The sequence below is a fragment of the Penicillium mononematosum genome (genome assembly GCF_028829835.1).
Source record: "Penicillium mononematosum strain IBT 11891 chromosome Unknown utg000005l:1.0-9366267.0:1.0-9372171.0, whole genome shotgun sequence".
In the NCBI taxonomy this organism is placed as follows: domain Eukaryota; kingdom Fungi; phylum Ascomycota; class Eurotiomycetes; order Eurotiales; family Aspergillaceae; genus Penicillium; species Penicillium mononematosum.
Genome location: NW_026643275.1, coordinates 6,631,559 through 6,652,059, shown reverse-complemented (window position 1 = coordinate 6,652,059; position 20,501 = coordinate 6,631,559). Strand labels below are relative to the sequence as shown.

At 55.0% G+C, this 20,501-nt stretch overlaps 1 protein-coding gene across 1 annotated transcript; it reads left to right on the top strand.

Annotated features, from left to right (window-relative positions):
• Positions 1 to 606: 606 nt before the first annotated feature.
• On the top strand, positions 607 to 19,965 carry lah (involucrin repeat protein; the record flags this gene model as incomplete). Its single annotated transcript, XM_057297477.1, has 6 exons — positions 607 to 1,085; positions 1,123 to 5,210; positions 5,270 to 6,513; positions 6,685 to 7,649; positions 7,732 to 18,334; positions 18,412 to 19,965. 6 exons carry the CDS (start codon positions 607 to 609, stop codon positions 19,963 to 19,965), a joined length of 18,933 nt encoding a protein of 6,310 aa, XP_057145359.1.
• Positions 19,966 to 20,501: the final 536 nt, after the last annotated feature.

Here is a 20,501-nt window from a genome sequence, read left to right as displayed (position 1 = left end):
CTAACATCTGACTGTTGTTCTCAGATAGGCATTATAGCATACTCTACGCCAAGAAGTATAGAGTACTCTGTACAGAGTAGATAGATCTAGACTCAGTTTCATTATTTTCTGGATGTATATCTGCAGTACCGAGTACTCCGTACTGTAGTGTATACACTACTGTAGTATAGATGGCTGGGATGTGACGAATTGGTCCCAGCCCCATGTTGGTCTGTGCACGATGCTTCACCGCGATTTTGATTCGCTCCACTCGTTGCACAGTTCATCAGCGCTGTGAATCACATTTTTCACTGTCGCATTTTCTTTTAGCAGATCGCCTGCATCTCATCTAAACCCCCCTAACAGACAGATTCTATCTGATACTCGACAAACCAAGACAAGGTGAGGTTAAGCGCCACAGGTTCAAGTTGAGATCCACTGGGGGCCTTTCCCGGGTACGAGATCCACGGGTCAGCTCCGTTGTTTACTCCCCCAAACAAACCCATAACATTGCATTCTCTCTGACAACTAACACTTCCCCTCCCCCATACCTTCCCCCCCATTCCAATCCTTACATTCCTTTTATTCCACATGGTGTACTCCGGCTATCCAAATTAATTGCCCACCATGTTCAAAGCCCTGATGGGCGGGGGCCGCTCGTCCTCATCCGATGTTCGCAGTTCCAAGAGCAGCCGGCGCAAGTCGGAAAAGCACGATAAGTCCGATACAAGATCGATCTCAAGCCGCAAGTCCTCACGGGGTGACGACCGTGACCGCGGCCTCGGTGATTTGTCGTCTTATCCGCCATCAACTTCCCGCAGTAAGCGTGGCCCGCCTAGCATTGCCGGCGAATCCATCGCATCAACCTATGTAACCGCCGAGCCAGAAGCGATTGATGAATCCGACCGCTACTACATTGAACGTACACCAAAACGCAGAGACAGTGAACGGGAAAGCAGGAGTTCCCGTCGGCACGACCAGGACCGATCCGAAAGTCCAGAGCGCGAGAAGAGAAGGAGCCGCCGAGGTACACAAGATACTCTGGATGATGACTTGGATCGGGAGAGCGACCGTCGCGAGCGTCGTCGCACCCACTCGGGGGATCCGTATGTGCCCCCCAATCTCCACAAATATGCCGCCTAGCGCCCCCGGCGCGCAGTTTGCCGCCGAGATTGGCGCCCCGGGATTCTCGCAATTCCCCATGCAATACGACACTGGGATGCCACCCGCAGGCCATTCGCCAGCGCATGAAGTTCCATATGACCCGCACGTGCAGCAACAATTCCCTGGCCAGTTCCCAGAGCAAGTTGCCGCACCGTACCCGCCGACCAACCCCGCCGGCGCTGCGGCAGACTACTACGGTGACCAAGGCCAGTCTGTTGAGCACCAGCCTGGTATTCGACCGACTCGTCCGAGTGTGCTTCCTAACACTCAGGCACACTTGATGGCAGCGTCTCCATCAGCTAACCCACCACCAGAGCCTAGTAGCCTTGGTGAAACTGGTGCGGCGGCGGCCTATTTCGACGATAATTTCCATGCTCCGGCACCGCAAGACCAGCCACCGGAAGTGTCTTTATCCAGACCCCCGAAGCCGTCTAAGCCTTCGAAGCCTTCTTCATCGGGCGTTCTTCCTGCTGCTGCTGTTGGAGCTGCCGCTTATGGAATTGGTGGTATGATGTCTCACTCGGAGTCGCATTCCCCTCCGCAGCACACTACTTCGTACACCCAGCAGGGACAGCCAACGGTGCACAACCAGCCAATGGTACATCACCAGCCGACGGAATACGATCAGCCGATGGCAAGCAGCAGCCACAAGCCTCCATCCAAGCCACCCCATTCTCATAGCTTCAGTGAAGGTGTCGGTATTGCGGCTGCAGGTGCTGCGACGGGGTACATGATGGGTCATCATCATCACTCCTCTAGCCCCGAACACGCACCACAATACGCTTTCCAGCACCACGGGCAATCTTCTCAAGTTGGTGGTATGGTACCGTATGCCCCTGTCCATAATAATGCTTTGTATGCTGCAGGTGCGGGAGGATACGCTGCTCATGCTGCCCACAACCCGGGTTTCTATCCTCATGGACCGAGTGCGCTAGCTTTCCAAGAGCGTCAGCGTGGTGCCATGGAAAGATTTGTTGATTTCTGGCGTGACCCTGAGGCCGTTGGAAGATTCGAGGACTACACGGAAACTATCGGTGTGTGCAAATACTGTTTCCAACCTGGCACGAGCTCCGTCGATGCCCCTCGAAAGCACCATTATCACAGGCGCCGCCGACACTCGCCAGATCGACGGAGCAGTGGTAGCTCCAGAGTCAACAAAACCAGCCGATACAACTCCTCTGAGGATGAGGGCCGCCGACGGTCAAAGTCCAAGAAATCTTCCTCGTGGCTGCCTGGCATGCTAGCTGGTTATGCGGCCAAGTCACTCTTCTCGAGTAAGGAGTTCGACGATTCTTACAGCCTTCGCTCCGGGCGAGTGGCCTCCTCCCATGGAGAAGAAGATGACCGAAGGAGCCGTACCTCTCGTGGCGTGACCCGTCGTTCTAGCCGCAGTCCTCACAGAGACTACCATGCAGGCTCCAAGCATGCCTCTCAACCTGGATATTCTCGGCACTCGCGCTCTCGATCGCGGTCTTCCTCTAGGTCTGGCCGGCATTCGTACCTTAAGGAAGCCGCACTCGGTGCCGCAGTGGGAGGGGCTGCACTGGCTGTTGCGAAGTCCCGTAACCGCTCCCGTAGTCGTTCTCCTGAAAGAGGACAACACCGAAAGGATTCGTCATCGTCATCGTCCTTTGTCAATCTTCCCAGGCCTGGCAAGAAGTCCATCGCTGGTGGTATCGGGTCTTTCTTCACTGCTTCTTCCGAGAACAAGAAGAAACGTCATACCAAGAAGCGGAGCGGTTTCTTCTCTTTCAAGAGTGGCTCTTCATCCTCTTCATTGGACAATGATCTTGCATTCGGAGATGGGTTTTCGAGGAAGCCCTCCAAGCTCAAAAAGAAGGGCAAGAAGGGTAAAGATGTCGACACCGCTTTGCTAGAGCTTAGCGACACGGCAACCCGTTTGGCTGGGTCCTCGCCCCACGGTCCCGGGCGCAGTGCAGGCCAGATGTACAAAGCTCAATCTCGACAGTCCAACTACTCTACGACAAATGACGAATGGGTTGATGCCGAGTCGGAGGACCAGTCTTCTTCAAGTGTTAGCTCTGCCCTGGCGTTCGGAGGAAGCAGCATTGACTCCTCCTCCGACTCCGCTAGCAGCAAATGGGGCTGGAGATGGGGAAGCAAGAAGGATAAGAAGAAGAAGGACAAGCGGTCGAGTGCTACAAATGCCGCTCTGGTAGCTGGCGCCGGTGCTATCGGAGCCGCTGCAATTTCTTCTGCTCGTGACCATGATAACAACCCCCCAAGCAGATCTGGGAGCCTGCAACATGTTTACCCAATGCCTACTTCCGACCCCTCTCGCTTTGATGTTGCGAAAATGTCCCCATCTGTATCTGCCGGTGAACCAACGCTCATCCGCCCGGGACCCATTCCCCTTCAGCAGCCTCAGCCTTTCACCCCAGTCTCCCAATCTGTGTATACTACCCAGGGAGCTGTTCCGGGATCGATACCAGTGTATAGCGCCCCAGCAGTCCCACCTCTCTTTGCCAATGGGGTTGAACACTTCGAATCGCAGTTCCAAGGCCCCCGTGGTGCGGCTTGGGCGCCAGAATCAACGTACGCCGAGCGCCGGAAAGCTCCTCGACGTAGTGATTCCTCCCCTGTTTTCCCCACTCAGGAAACTGCTTCCAGTCTCAAGCGCCGGTACACCTCCAAAGATCAAGCCTCCGTGCAATTCGACTTGACGGAAGAGCAAGCAGAAAGGGAACGCCACCTTACTCGTCGTGACAAGAACTACCGGGACGAATTGGATGACCAACCGGTTCAACTGATTGACCGAGAAGAAGAGGTGGCCCGCCACGAAACTGAGCGCCGAGAGCGCCGTCGAAAGGAGCGCGATGATGAGGAGCGCCGGTATGCTGGCGACAGAGGAAAGGACTCCTCATCCTGGGTTGGTGTAGCAGCAGCAGGAGCTGTTGGCGCTGCTGCTGCCAGCACTATTCTCTCTCGCAAGACAGACGATGACGAAGCCTCTGAAGCCAGCCAGCGATACAATGAGCGCCGAGAGAAACGCCGGGCGGAGCGAAAGCGCGATAACGATGCAGTGGCGGCTATTTCGGTCGTCTCGCGGTTCGAGCCCACTCAGCCTATTGATGAAGAAGTGTCAACGGCGGGACACCGCGAAGACCAGAAGAAAGGGTCTCCGCGATCTCCCCGTCCCCCACAAGTTTACGACGATTACGCAGAATTTTATGCCCCCGAGGAGCTACGACACAGCCCAGATGACCATGCTCGCAGCCGCGGCTCCACTGATATGCCAACCATTGTGGAGGTAGAGCCCGCCAGCGAACGACGTACACATGAGGAGCCTGCACCTACCGAGGTGGACTATTCCTATGAACCATATCAACACGTGGACCGCCTCCCGTGGCCAGTTCCCGCGCTCAACTTCATTGAGCCCACTCCTCCTCAGAGCGTGAACGGTGGTTCTGTTCGCGACGCTACCTCCCCAACTGCCCCTGTAAATAAATCTTATGATACCAAGCCCCGCGAACGACCAACAGGCTCCCGTGTCTCCTGGGGTGAGCATGAGACTCATGAATACGAGATCCCCTCTTCTTCTGAACAGGATCCCCTTGAGCATGACATTCCCCCTACCGAAATCTCAGCTAAGGATGTTCCTCTCCCGGCATCCGAGATATCACAATCCAAGGACATCCCCAGCACATCGCAGTATGGCGCCGACATTGAATTCGCGGCCACAATTGCTGCTGCGACCGCCGCAGCTGGGTTCGATCCCTCCCTGATCACAGACGACCCATCCTACCACACCCGCACTTCCCCTCCTGGGTCAGAGGACGAACACACATTTACCTCACCCTGGTCTGCATCGGCTCGGAAGGAGCCCCACGGCTTCGTCGAGGGCGAGCTCGAAGAAATTGACCCCAAGTCTACTAAGAATATTACTTCCGCTCCTGAGCACGTGCCCCAGGACAAAGATGAGCTTTTCTTCGACGAGCCGGAATCCTTCTCAAGAGATCGGGATATTTCTTCGGGCCGCCGTGACAAGTCCTCGATTGCCCAGGAGGTTATCGAGCAGCTTAATGGCAAATATGGCAAGCGCGACCGTACCGCTTCCCCGAGGAAGACGTGGACGTCTTCTCGATGCCTGGGGGCTTTGATACAGCCGAGCCTAGAGACTTGGCTGATGCTAGATCCGTGGCGTCAGCGCCGGCACCTGTTGCCATGGACCCAGAGACCCCGACCAAGTCCAAGTCAAAGAAGTCGAGGCGGAGTGGTGATGTCTTTGATCTCCCCGAGTTCCAGGAGCGGGAACTCGCTGAGTCTTCAGGCTTGAAGGATGAGCCATCGGGATCCCGCAAGTCCCGGCCCAGCGGCGAGGACTTCGAGATTTACGAGTCACGGGAGGCGTCTCCATCCCAGGATAACTCTTATTCTGTTGTCTCTGCTCCTGTCTCGAAGGACGAAACATCCAAGTCCAAGTCCAGGAAATCCAGAAGGAGTGGTGATGACCTGGACATTGCTGAATACCCGGAGTCAGCGCTTACCGAGTCTCGTGACGATTCTTTCTCTGTTATCTCTGCTCCTGTTTCGAAGGACGAGACATCCAAGTCCAAGTCCCGCAAATCTCGACGGAGTGGCGATGACTTCGAGATCTACGAGTCACGCGAACCATCTGAATCTCGGGATGACACCCGCTCGGTTACCTCTACTCCTGCCGGCAAAGAGTACGAGTCATCGAAGTCCGGGAAATCGAGACGCAGTGGAGATGACTTCGACCCGCGTCTTGATGCTGAAGCCGCCCCTGACAACGTGGAAGGTGGCGAGGAGAAGAAGCGACGTCGCAAGCGTCGATCCAAACATGAAAGTGATACTTTCTCTGTTGATGACGATGCTCGCTCCGCCATTACGGACCTTGGAGACGACAAGTCTGAGCGTCGCAAGCATCGCCACCGCTCTTCCCGGGAAACTGACTTTGATGACAATGCCTCTATAACCTCTTCTCCAGCTCGGATTGACGAATCCCGGGAGAAGCGCCGAGGCAAGGACGAGAAAGAAAAGAGCGGAGGCTTTTTGCGAGGTATCTTTGGCTCACAAGTGTCGGCCCCAGCTGAGCGTGTTCGGTCTGACCATTCTCGTTCTTCCTCGTTGGATAAGCGCTCATCCCGCGAAGCCATATCTGAAGTTGGTGTGGATGATGAACGCCGTCGTCATAAGAAGCGTTCTTCGAAGCACCGCAGCTCCAGCAATGGCGATGAATTGGACCGCTACATGTCGGACAAGGAGAAAGGCACTCAAGATGACACAAATCTGGAGGAGTACAGGTCCAGTAGACAGCAAAAGGAAGAGCGTCGTCGTCATCGGTACGAGGAAATCGTGGATTCAGGAAGAAAACGGGAATCCGAGAAGGTATAGCATCTGAACTTTTCTTTTTACTTATGTTGTGATTTTGATTGTACACTTTATTGTCCCATATAGTTTCCCTTTCGCTGGTTGATTTGACCAGCTTGCACAAAAACCACAAAACCTGAACAAAAAAAGAAATGTACTAAGCTTTTATTGGTTTTATTCCATCTGCAGGACGGATATAGTGACAACTTCGACGATCAATCTTTATTAAGGAAGCGCCCTGAAATTCTAGCGGCAGATGAGCGCGAAGACTATGGAGCTTCTTCATGGCTTCCAGCATCCGCGGTTAGCGCAGCTGTTGTTGCAGCAGCATCGGGACTGAATGAGATTCCACAGCAGAGGCCTCGGAGCCAATCCACCTCTCCCCCAGCCACAGAGAAGACACTCGACCTGACCCCGAAGTCTCTGAGCCGCCCCGCTTCACCTGAAACAAGCCACCCGCAGGGGTCCCGATCTCCCAAGCAACGCCGACACTCCGTGGCCAAGTCCACCACTGAATCACCCACAGCTGTGCCTCTCCACTTCCGCCGGCCCCCAACTTCCCCGGGCCTTTCGCGCGCAGTCCCGGTTGAACAACCCGCCCCTATCGCCTCCCCAGGCTCGCCAAGCCAGCAACGCAACCGCCGGCCCGGGTCAGTCGAGTTCCGAAACTCGCGTGAGATCCGCCCTCTATGGCTCGTCGAGCGCCACAGTTTGACCAAGGGCGAACCCGAGACCGAGGAGCCCCTGCCATCGCTCCCATCCAGCAAGACGTCCTCTCGGGTCCCGTCAATGGAGGATCTGAAATCCCTCCGTGACGACGACGGTCTCAAGAGCTGGGAGCATGTAGATCTGAGTCACTCAATCACCGGAAACCAGCGGCCAACCGGTCTGACCATTTCAGCTGAGCAAGCGAACGAAAGCCATAGTAGAGACGTTGATCTCCTCGGCTCGCAGCAGGCCACGCCTACCGCTGAACACTTCCAGGATGCCGAGTCCAGGAAGGAGAGGCCAAGATACGAATTCCACTCTCCCTCTGAGCTTCTGCGGGACCCCACTGCTCTGGACGAGCTGCCTCCTTCACCTACGCTGGACCCCCTGCCTTCTGCGGAGGGCTCTCTTGTTGGCGTCGGCTCTAGGGGAGCAAGAAACCCAGCGTGCGCTTGACGCTCTCGAGGGCGTCTCCCGCCGTCAGCCTGAGTCGGAAACCCCAACCCAAGACTACAATTCGTTGTCCAGCGCCGCTGCGGAATTTGCCAAGGGCGCTGGCTTCGCCGGTGTTGTCGATGCCGCTGCCATTGCGGCTGCCAGGGAGCATGATCAGTCTCGCTCCTTGCCTGCAGATGAACTCTCCAAGCCCCGTAGCTTCGGCGATATTGTCGATGCAGCGGTTGCCGCTGACGGTTCCTCCCAGGACCATGACAAGGCACCTGTCCATGAGGAGGCGCTCAGTGAGCCCGTTACTGCCATTGAGGAGACTGCTCCTGCTCCGCTTGAGCCTGTCCACCCAGAGATGGAGACAGCCAAGGAATTTGTGCCTGAATCTACTGAACAGCCTGTTCAGTCTCCAGATCTTCAAGCTCAGCCCGAGACAAAAGTCGCTCCCGATGAGAGCGCTACCCAGTCTTCTAAAAAGAAGAACAAAAAGAAGAAGGGCAAGAAGAACCAGGCTCAAGGTGCAGATCTGGGAGGCCCCGAGGAACTACTCGCGCAGGAAGAACTGTCCAAGGAGCCGGTGCAGGAGCCTGCTGTGGATGCGCCTACGGTCGAAACTGTTTCTGCTGAGCCCGAGGTTTCTGTTCCCGAGCAATCCGAGTCGGTTGAGGCATCCCGTGAGCTTGGACCTGGGATTGGGGCTGATGAGTCTGTGGTCGAAGCTGCCCCTGTTGAGTCAGCGCCTGTCGAGAGCGCTCCGGTTGAGCCTGAGGTTGCTAATCCCGAGCAACTTGAGGCTGAGCCTATCGAGGCTTCCCGTGAGGTTGAGATTGAGCCTTCGGTTGAAGCTGCTCAAGAACCAGAAGTTGTTACAGCCCCTGAGGGCGACTTTACTCAGGTGCCGCCTGCTGAAACTGAACTGGCCGAGGACGCTGCATCTTCGACTAAAAAGGCTAAGCGCGACAAGAAGAAGCAGAAGAAGAGATCTAAGAACGCATCGACTTCCGAAGAGCCTACAGATGATACTGTGATTGCCGAGCTTCAGGATGATACTTCTGCCTCCAAGGAGATTGAAGGCCAACAAGAAGACAGCGCACCTGCGCCTTCCGAAGAGATTGTGGCTGCGCCCTTGCCGGAGGAAATGGTTACTTCTACTGAATCTCCCGAGAGCACCGCTGACCAGATTGCCACCTCATCTGCTGCCATTGATGCAGAGCAAGCTCGAAGCCAGCCTGAATCCGAGGAACTGGTTGAGCCTGTGGAACAAGTATCCACTGAAGAACCCATTCTACCTGTGTCCGAAGGTCCCAGCGTGCCCATTGAGCAGACCCCGGAACCTGCTTTCACTGATGCCAATGAAACACTAATTACTAGTGCCACTCAACCGGAAGTGGAGGAAGTATCCCGCAGCCTGGAAGAGATTGAGAAGCCAAGTGAAGAGTCTATGCCAGAGGCCCCTCTCGATACCACCACGCCTGAAATTACTGAAACACCCAAAGAAGACACCGAAGGTGAAGACAACTTCGAAGAGGCTGTCGAGGAACAGATTCCACAGCCTGCCGAAGAAAAGGAGCCTGCACCAGAGCCTCCCGTCGAGGGACCTCCCGTCGAAGTGGCTACAGATGCCCCCACGGAAACTTCGGAAACCAAGGCGGAGAAGCGGAAAAACAAGAAAAAGAAGAATCGCAAATCCGCTGCCGCTGAAGAAACTGATATTTCCGCTGGAACGCCCGCTACCGAGACTGAATTGCATCAAGAAAGCAAAGAGCCCGAACCTGAGCAATCAGCGGTTGTCGAACCTGCAGATACCCAATCCCCTCCAATTGGCGGTGAAGCCTTACCTTCTGATCCTGAACATCTTGAGCAGCCTACCAAGGATGTTGATCAGCCCATCGAAACCACCATTGAGGAGTCTGCAGATACCCAGGAGCAGGAGCAAGCTCCATTGGAGGCCGCTGTGGATGCAACACCTGCTGTGACCGAGCCAGTGGACCCCGCGGGGTCATCTGATGAACTGTCGCAGCCAGCTGTAATTGAGGTCCAGCCTGATGCTGAACTCCCTGCTGAGGAGGCTTCTCGCGAAATCTCAGAGCCTTCTGCAGTTGAGACTCAACCTGGAGCTGAAGTTCAAGCCGAACCTCAACCTGAAGTTGCAGCCGAGCCTGAAGTGGCCTTGACTGCGGCCCAGAAGAAGAAGGCTAAGAAGAATAAGAAGAAGGGCAAGCAGAGTGAATCTTCTATTCCTGACGACGAGAAGCCTGCTGAGCCTACCTCGCCGGCACCTGAAGTTGAGACTGCCGCTGAGGAGATGCCCAAGGGAACCCTTCTTGCCACCGAAGACACACCGGTGGATGCGCCTCCTCAAGAAAGCGAGATGGAGCTGCCCGTCAACGTTGAACAATCGATTGAGCCCGGGCGACTCCCTGAGACCAAGCAAATTTCTGAGGGTTTGCCGGCCCAGGATGAAGCTTCTCCTGACCCTCTTCCGGAACCAATGGCAGAGGTAACAGAGACAGAGACACCCAAAGAAGAGTCCAACGCACCAGGGGAGGAGCCCAAAGCCGAAGCGTCTCCCGCTGAGCCAGAGGTCCCTATGACCGCCGCGGAGAGAAAGAAGGCCAAGAAGGCGAAAAAGAAGCAGCAAAAGGAGCAGGAAGAGAGCATTGGCTCTATTGCTGAAGATACCACGCCCGTCGAGACCGTGCCTGCGCCCGATGCTGAATTCACTGAGCCAAGCAAGGATATTGCGCCCGCCGTGGAAATTGATAATGTTGCTCCAGCGGACTCCTCTGCGCCTGTGTCTTCCGAGCCTGCTGAGACTGAACAGGATGTTACGCCAACATCTACAACCGAGCCGGAGGCAGCTCCAGTCACTGAAGATACTCCTCTGCCAACCGATCCTGAGTCTATCGAGCCAACGAAAGGCATCGAGGCTCCTGCTGAGGCTGAGCCACCGGTAGAAGACGCTGCCCCATCGTCAGAGGTTGAGGCAACCGAAGTTACTGCCGATGTTCCACTTGCATCGGAAGAAGCGGCCGCTCCTGTCGATGTGCCCCAAGGCCTTGACCAACAGAACGATGTCGTCAACGCAGAGGAGCCGAAGAGCGAGGATCTGACCCCAGCGCCCATGCAAGAGGCCTCGGCTGATGCTGCAGAGACCGATGCCCCCAAAGCACAAGAACAATTTCCCGTACCCGAGGTTCCAATGACTGCTGCCGAGAGGAAGAAGGCCAAGAAAAACAAGAAGAAGCAGCAGAAACAAGAGGCTGTGCAGCTTGACGAGCAGCCCACGCGTGAGGCTGAGCCTACTTCTACTGAGGAAAAGAATGTCGAACAATCCGGTGACATGTTGCCTGGGAGTGAGCCCACAACTACTGTAGAAACTGCCGCAGGTGTTGATGAGCCCACGGAACCTGAGGCAGCCCGCGACCTCGAAACCGAGACCAAGCCTGAAGAGGAACAAGCTCAGGATGTGCCAAAACTCGACTCCGAAGTTGTTCCCGAGGCTCCCTCAGACGAGGCTATTTCTACCCCCAAGACTGCTGAACAAGCTACTGATGTTCAAGATGGGAACAAAGAAACCGCCCCAGAGCCTACAGTCGAAGTTCCTGCTTCCACGGAACACCCCCAGGAAGCACAGAAGCTTGATTCAGCCATCAGCGAGGAGCCTGCTTTAGAGAAGTCACTCGATGACAAGCCCACAGAGTCTGCATCAGAGCCAGTTGCGGAGGAGACTCAGCCCACGGAGTCAACAGCAAGTCCAGTCGTGGAGCAGGCTGAAGATGAACAGGCGGCAACTTCTTCTAAGTCGAAGAAGAAGAATAAGAAGAAGAAGCGCCAATCAGTTGCCGCTGAAGAAGAGCAGCCTGCACCCGCCGAGGGAGAGGTCAAGCCTGCACCTACCGAAGAGGAGCCTACACCTGTGCCTGCTGAAAACGAACCCACTGATCCAGCACCATCTCAAGAGCTTGAACAGCCTTCTTCCGGCAAAGATGCGGATACTCCTATGGTGACGGAAGAGGCACCTAAGGCCAAAGAGCACGTCACGGACGAGACCACACAGCCAGAGGCCCCTGCCGATACAGCCGATACAGCCGCCATTGAGGCTGCTGCAGAGGCAGCAATGACTCCTGCTCAGAAGCGGAAGGCCAAGAAAGACAAGAAAAAGCGCCAATCAGTTGCCGTTGAAGAGGAGCAGCCTACGGCCGCTGGGGAGGAATCTAAGGCTGCCCCTGTTGAGGAAGAGGTTAAGCCTGCACCCGCGGTAGAGGAGCCTGCACCTGTGCCTGCTGAGGGTGAAGCCGTCGAACCCGCCCCATCTCAAGAACTTGAACAACCCTCTCCCGACAAAGACGCGGAGACCCCCACTGTGACCGAAGAGGCGCCTAAGGTCGAAGAGACCACGCAGCCAGAGGCCCCTGCCGATGCGGCTGCCACCGAAGCCGCTGAAGACGCAGCAATGACTCCTGCTCAGAAGAAGAAGGCCAAGAAAGATAAGAAAAAGCGCCAAACAGTTGTTACCGAAGAGGAGCAGTCTGTACCTGCTGAGGAGTCCAAGCCTGAACTAGCTGACGAAAAGGTCATGCCTACACCAGCCGAAGAGGATCGCACGCCTGGGTCCGGTCAGGAAGAGCTTGTTGAGCCTACGCCGACTCAGGAAATTGAACAGTCCGCCGTCGAAAAAGACGTGGAGACTCCTATTATGACAGAAGAGGCGCCTAAGGCCGAAGAGACCATGCAGCCAGAGGCCCCTGCCGATGCAGCTGCATCTGCCACCGAAGTCGTTGAAGAGGCAGCAATGACTCCTGCTCAGAAGAAGAAGGCCAAGAAAGACAAGAAAAAGCGCCAATCAGTAATTGCTGAAGAGGAACAGCCTGCCTCTGTTGATGAGCCCAAGCCTGAATCCGCCCAGGAAGAGCCCGCTAAGGCTGAGTCGACCCAGGACACCGAACATTCAACTGTCGACAAAGATGCGCAGGCTCCTGTTATGATAGAAGAAGCGCCTAAGGCGGAAGAACCGTCTCCAGAAGAGGCCAGGCAGCCAGAGGGCCCTGCCGATGCAGCTGCTACCGAGGCCGCTGTCGAGACTCCTGCGGAGGAGGCAATGACTCCTGCCCAGAAAAAGAAGGCCAAGAAAGACAAGAAAAAGCGCCAATCAGTGATCGCTGAAGAGGAACAGCCTACGCCTGTTGAGGAGCCAACGCCCGAATCCGTTCAGGAGAAACCCACTGAGCCTGAGTCGACGCAGGAAATCGAACAATCCACTGTTGACAAGGATGCGCAAGCTGCTATTATAACAGAAGAAGAAGAAGCGCCCAAGGCTGAAGATCCTTCTCTCGAAGATGTCACGCAACAGGATGCCCCTGCTGATGCAGCTGCTACCGAGCCCGCTGCGGAGGAAACAATGACACCAGCCCAGAAAAAGAAGGCTAAGAAAGACAAGAAAAAGCAACGAAAGTCTGTTGCCTTCGATGAGGATGCCACTCCGATTGAAGAGCCCAAGCCAGAGAAGGATTCATCTACATCTGAAGAGAACGTTGAATCTCGGGATGCTCCCGCTGACTTGGTTGTCTCGGAAGAACCAGCCAAGGAGTTGCCAGTGACCGAAGAAACCGCCGAGCCTGCTGCTGAAGGGGAAGTTTCGGAGAAGATAGAAGAGCCCGCTTCCTCTAAAGAAAGCAAGGACGTCACCGAGTATGAATCAGCCTTAACTGCTACGCCTGATATCCCCGTTCCTAGTGAAGTCAGGGAGCCAGAGCCCGCAACAGAGTTGCCAGAGCAGCCGGAGCAAGGTGCTCAGACACCACCGGAGCCCCTGACCCCGAGTGCACAGGAGCCCGAAGTTGCCTTGACTGCGGCGCAGAAGAAGAAGGCGAAGAAAAACAAGAAGAAGGGCAAGTCTGTGGACTTAGCCGACAACGCCCCTTCTGCCACAGAAGCAGTGCAGGAATCTGAGCCTAAACCTGAACCTGTTGTTCAAGCTTCCACCGATACTCCAGCTGAGACCCCGGAGCTGCAAGGTACTCCAGCCTCTGAGCTAGCGCAGCCCGCAGAAGGTCTTGAGCAAGACAATACCATCGAGTCCGAGGCTCCCAAGGCCGAGGAACTCGAGACAACGGAAGCCGTATCCGACGATGTACCGAAAGAGGAAACCCCTGAAGCCAAGAAGACCGACAACGGACCCCCGGCGGCTGAAACGATTCACGATGCTGAGCCAGCTCCCTCCCAGGAAGCAGAGGCGATTGCTTCTGCCGAGCCGACCGAAGAAGCTGGCATGTCAGCCAAGGAGCGACGCAAGGCTGCCAAGAAAGCAAAGAAACGCCAGTCTAAGAATGTCGACGCCGATACCGACGCCGCAACATCCGATTCGCCTTCTGCGCCAGCAACGGACCCTGCCGCACCCATTGAAGCGGCCAACAGCGTTGAAAAGGTCCTGACCTCTACGGACACAGACGCCCCTGGACTTTCAGCCGTACCGGCGTCCTCGCCTGCGGAACATGACGGTAAAGAACATCAGTCCCACGGCATAGAAACTTACGACGCCACGGCGCAAGATACGACCTCGACTGATAAAGACATGTCTTCGCAGGTAGAGCAGACGCCGATAGAGAGTCCTTTTTTAGATTATCCTCCCCAGCCCGTGCTTGAGCGTTCAGTTGATTCCGGCGAGCTGGCGGAGGTAAATGCTCAGCAGGAGGGTGATGTTGCCCTTACTGCACCGGAGCGAGAGGGGGAGATGGTTGAGCCTGCCCCCCTGGAGGAGATGAAGCTGGTTGGTGATAGTGAGAATGTTGAGGAGGAATCGACTGTGCCGGAAGCAGGCGATCTCTCCACGGAGAAGGAGATTGAAGAGATGCCTGTGGATGTGCCAATTGATGTTGTTCCTGAGGCACAGATACAGGAATCCCCTGTGGAAGAAGCTTCTGAGGCAGCTGTCTCGAAGAAGCAGAAGAAGAAAAACAAAAACAAAAACAAGGATAAAAAGCAAGAGGAGGAAGCCGCAGCATCTGAGCCTGCGAGCTCTACTGCAGAGGACAAGGAGCAGCCGGAAGCTGGGCCTTCGGTTGAGGCCGAGCTCCAGCCGGAGGTAAAGGAAATCATTGAGCCTGAGCCCATTGCCGTGGCCGAACCAGTGCCAATTCCAGAGGAGCAACAACCAGATCAACTGCAGGACATTGAAGAGACTGCTGCTGTCCAGACAACCGAGGACGTTGGTGATACCAAGGAGATCAATGTCCCAGAAGCCGAGGCCGCTGCTCCTCCTACCGAAGACACCACGCAGCCAGAGGCCCCTGTCGATGTAGCTGACATCGAGGCCACTGAAGATGCATCAATGACCCCTTCCCAGAAGCGGAAGGCCAAGAAGGACAAGAAGAAGCAACGACAATCAATTATTGCTCAAGAACCCGAAGTTGAGCCCCAGCCTGAGGAACAGACACCACCCGAAGCGGCTGAAACTTCTGCCCAAGAGGCTGGGATTACAACAGAGCCAGCGCCTGGCGAAATTGCCACGCAAGATGAGGCTGTTCCTAGCGCAGAGGAGCCCACAGCGCAGCCTATTGATGCCACCCAGGAGGCCGCCAAGGACCTTGTAACGCCCTCTGAATACACTGAACAGCATGTTCTAAGCCAAGAAAATGAAAACGGAGAGCGTTCTCTCGAGCTTCCTTCCACTAAATCCAAAGTCGAGAAAGGAGACAAACCAACCGAGCAAGCTGCCGCAGTCCCGGCGGAGATTCCAGATGATGAGCGACCTAGCGAACAAGGGCAGCCTGAAGCCGGCCCCGAGCCTGAAGGGGAATCGACGACTGTCCCCAAGAAGATGAGCAAGAAAGAGAAGAAGAAGGCTGCTGCTGCTGCTGCTGCTGCTGCTGCTGCTGCCGCTGCCGCCCTTGTCGAGGAAGAAAATCTCGCTGAGTCACAGCCTGAACCCAAGGAGGCCTCGGTCATCACTCCGCAAGCTCCAGAGGAAGCGGTAGAGCAGCCTATGGTTCAAGAGCCGCAATTCTCAGAGACTGAAGACAAGCCTCAGCCTGAAGCCGAAAAGAACCCGGATGAAATTACAGAATTGCCGGCTTCTGGGTTGAAAGAAGATGTTCTGGAGCAGTCTGTTGAGGCTCTCGATTCTACTGAGCCTCTCAAATCTGAGGTCAAACCGGAGGAGTCTACAAAAGAGCTAGCCGAGGAGCCAGCTGCCGCCGAAACTATTACTCGGAAAATGTCAAAGAAGGACAAGAAAAGGGCCAAAAAGCATGCCCAACAAGAAATAATTGAGCCGACTTCCCCTCCCACCGATGATCATGCTCGTATCACCGAGCCTGCAACTGCAGAGGCTGTTCTTGAACCGGAGATAACTGTTGTGGTCCCAGCTGAACTTGTTCCTACCACCGAGCCCGCAACTACGGAGACTGCTATCGAACCAGAAGCGACTCTCAAAGAGACCCCAGCTGAGGCTGTTCCTGGGGCTGATTCGAATCCGTCGGAAGAAACCCAAGATGCTCCCAAGGCCGAGGCTGAAAGCATCGAACCACCCGCTATTGAGTGTTTTAGCATCGTATCGGACGACAAGCAACCCCCAGAAAGCGAGAAAAATGAAGCAGTCATTTCTCTTGATACACTCGATACACCCTCGTCCGTGGAACCCACTGACCAGGATACCAACAATGAGCCCCTTGACCTCGAGCGTCCCGCAGAGAAGAACGATATGAAAGATAAAGCTCATGTTGTGACCGATTCGCAGGATCTTGAGAACGCAGCTGATCGCGAGGTCGTCGAGGGCCTCGTGGATCAACCAGGACAACCTGAAGTGATGCCGGCCCTGTCCAAGAAGATGTCGAAGAAGGACAAGCGCAAGGCCAAGAAGAATGCCGGCATCACCGAAGAAGTCTCGGCTCAACAACAAGAGTCTCAGGCTGATGTGGCTGGGTTGCCCACGGAATCTGAGGTCCAGCCGACAGAGCCTGCTGTGGAGAAAGAGATTCACAAGGAACCTGAACATACTGCAGAAGCTCAACCTGCATTCGAGCGAGAGTTGCCGATTGAGACTCCCGCTTCGATTGAGAATGAGCCTATACCAGACCCAGGAGTTCAGGCTGAGCCAACGCAACCCGATGGAGAGCCCGTCGCCAGCGAGGAGGTTCCTCTCTCACGCAAGGCCTCGAAGAAGAAGGCCAAGAAAGCCCAAAAGGCCAACAAATCCCTGGATGCTGAGGCACTGGCTGAAAACACGATCGCGGATCAGCATGCTACCATTGTGCCGTTTGAAGATGACCAATCGAAGGCAGAGGGCCTGGAAGTGCCAGACGAAAATTCGGCCCAAGACGAAGAAGACTGGCCCGCAATTGACTGGCAGGCCAGGTTTGAGGAGTCCCAGCGATCAAGGGAAGCGGACCCTGAACCTGAGCCGGACATTCCACCTCCCGAGCCGGAGATTATTGGAGAATTCGTTGATTCTTCATTCCCCGAAGTTTCGCAAGATGCAAACGAAGCTACAGAGGAAGATGCCTGGGCTTTGCCAACGAGCAAAAAAGACAAGAAGAAGGCCAAGAAGAACAAGAAGCAGTCACAGCAAACTCCCCCGGAAGCCGAGGGACCTTCACTGGAACCCTTCAACGACAAAGAGATCGAGCCACCTGCCCGGACAACTACTCCCGGTGGATCTAAGATTGCCAACTTATTTCCCGGCCTCGAGCGTGGGGGGTTTCGGCGATCAGCTTTGGACCAGCAACCACGGTCGCTAAAAGATAGTGCTGAGGAAGAGACAACAGCGGACTTGGAAGCGAATCGCGATGTCGCGATCCCTGTCTTGGAAGCACCCCCAGCGACCACTGGAACCAAAGAAATTCCCGATGATTTTACCTCGGAGCAGCCTAGCAGCCTCGAAAGACAAATTGAATCTACAATCTCGGAGCTGAAAGGTCACTCCGAAACTCCTACTGCTACGGAGCATGGATCAACCAGGGAGCCAGAACTTCCGGCGGAAGGCGAAAAGTCCAAGGATATGCCATCGTCATTGTCAATGGAACCCTCTGATGAGCGGACTCGTCCCACTGAACCTTCTTCTCCTACGCGCCTTCCACCCCAGGAAGAAGCTGGAAAGGAACTGTGTGAATTACGCCGATCACCATCAATCCATGGACGGCACCAGCACACACCCAGAACCTGGAGCTTGGAAGAACCCTCTCTACCAGCTCTTCGTGCCCCGTCCCCTCCTCGGTCGCTCTTCGGAGGACCGACCGACGATTATGTGCGACCCCGGACTCCGCTTGATACAATCGCGGAACAAGAACCACGGGATGGCCAGGGAGCAACCATGGCTCGTCGCGGGACGCCCCGTCTGGAGATGAAGCCCGAGCATGTCTTACCTCGACCTCAGACACCTGTCCGGAAATTTACAGACAATGCCTTTGATCGAGAAGCTTGGCCGAAGGAGAACAAAAAAGGCGAGGGGTTCAAACCCGAAATTCTAAAAACGCCTGAGCAAGGGATGCCAATTCTGAAGCCCAGCACCAGCAGCGGAAAATTACGTCGTACAAATCGCAGTATTAGCGGCGATCTGCGGGCGGCTAGTCGAGCGCTAGATTCCCAGCCTTCGAATCTCGATCTCGATCAGCTCCCGTCTTCCTCCTCTTACGACCCCGTCACCGACAAGGGCAAACGTCCGTTGCGAAATATGTCGGATGTCTATGTAAGTTATTAATTTATTCCTTTTCATTTGCCATTGTTCGTCATTGTGGTTTTGTTTTTGTTTACTAACTTCCACAGGAGGGATGGGGTGAGACGCCCAGTTCCCCACGGTCGCCCAGCCGACCGCCTAGTGTCCGCCGCCGTCGCAGCATGCAACACTTGCAAGACATCGAAACCCGTCTCGACCAGCTCATCTCTGAAAACCGCCTACTGATCGCCGCCCGCGATGAAGCCGAAGATAAGCTACGGAATACCACTGTCGCTCGTCGAAAGAGCGACCGTGCGCTCAACACCCGCGACGGAGATCTGCGCGATCGGGAATCAGAGGTGGAACAATTGAAGAACTCGGTGGAATGGCTGCAGAAGGAGATCTCTCGCCTGACCCAAGAGAACGAGGGGCTGACCGCATCCAACTCTGCTCTCGCCGCCGCCCACGCAGCCGAAGTCAACTCCGTACGCGAGTCGTCCACACGTGAACTTGCCGACTTGCAGTTGCAACACAATCAACTCTCGACCCAGATAGAGGATCGCGTTCGACAAGAGATTGAGTCAGCTCTTGCGCAAAAAGATATTGAATTGCGCCGTCTGCGCACCGAGCTTGAGGAGGCCCGTGATAAAGTGAAGGAGCTCCAACAACAAATCGCGGCCTCGGTACATGACAATGCCCTTGTCTTCCGCGATGAAGAGTACTTCGATGCTGCCTGCCAGAAACTGTGTGGCCATGTCCAATCTTGGGTTGTGCGCTTCTCTAAGCACAACGATAAGCGTCGCTGTCGCCCACTCAGTGAGCTGCAAGACGAGAAGATCGCAGATCGTTTTGACAATGCCCTCCTCGACGGCTCCGATCCCGATGCCTACCTATCCGACCGTGTCCGCCGCCGCGATGTCTTCATGTCGGTGGTCATGACAATGGTCTGGGAATACATCTTCACCCGTTATCTCTTCGGCATGGACCGGGAGCAACGTCAAAAACTCAAGTCTCTTGAGAAACAATTGGGCGAGGTTGGCCCAGCCCGTACTGTGCACCGCTGGCGAGCCACTACTCTCACACTGCTGTCCCGGCGACCGGCCTTTGCTGCGCAACGTGAGAGCGATACCGAGGCTGTTACTCTGGAGATCTTCCAAACCCTATCGCGGATCCTCCCTCCTCCGTCGCATGTTGAATCCCAGCTCCTGGATAACCTCCGTAAGATCATGCGGGTAGCAGTAAACCTGTCCTTGGAGATGCGCACCCAGCTGGCTGAATTCATCATGCTGCCGCCTCTGCAGCCGGAATATGATACCAATGGCGACCTCGCCCGCCAAGTATACTTCAACGCCGCCCTAATGAATGAGCGCAGTGGTCTGACAAATGACAACAGCGAGCTCGAAGCCCAACAGTCCATTGTGCGCATTGTGCTCTTCCCTCTTGTTGTCAAAAAGGGCAATGATGTGGGCGAGGGTGATGACGAGGTTGTCGTCTGCCCCGCCCAGGTCCTCGTTGCCCGCCCCAGCAAAGACAAGAAAGTATCAAGGATGATGAGCGGCGACCGCATGTCCATCGATCCTGCCAGGTCGGTCCACAGCATCGTTCAAAGTATCACTCACAGTGTGGCACCGTCATCTATGATGGACATGAGCAATGTGATCTGAGGCGTCACACTCTGATCATGATTGCTCCCATCTTTACATGCGTGCCTTGCTGCATCCTTGCTCTTATTGTCTAATATTTGTTTTCTTCTCTCGCCGGTTGATATGGCGTCTGGGTCATTTAGCGTAACGGTCATTCCGAGGCCGATGACTGTGAATATGTGGAGTTATTTGTTTCTTTATTTTTCCTGTTTCTATTTGATTTCCTCATGTGTTCTAAGACAATGCGTCAGCCCGATGTGTATTTACCATGGCTTTGACGTCTTATGAGTAATGACCTGTACTTCTGGTATGGCAATGTAATAATTCTATTTCCACTTTATTTTTTACTTTTCTCTACTTAACTGTCTCTTGCAATGTATTTCTTATACATCTTCCAAGGCTGGGAAATCACAACCTTTCTCCTTTCAAAAGCATCACTACCACTACTTTCGTGGAGCCTATGACGGTGTTTCGGTTTCCAGCCTTCTCTTGTGTTTACCTTCGATTTACCTTCCACTCATCTTCCACTCGCCTTGCACTCATCCTTCTATCCCACA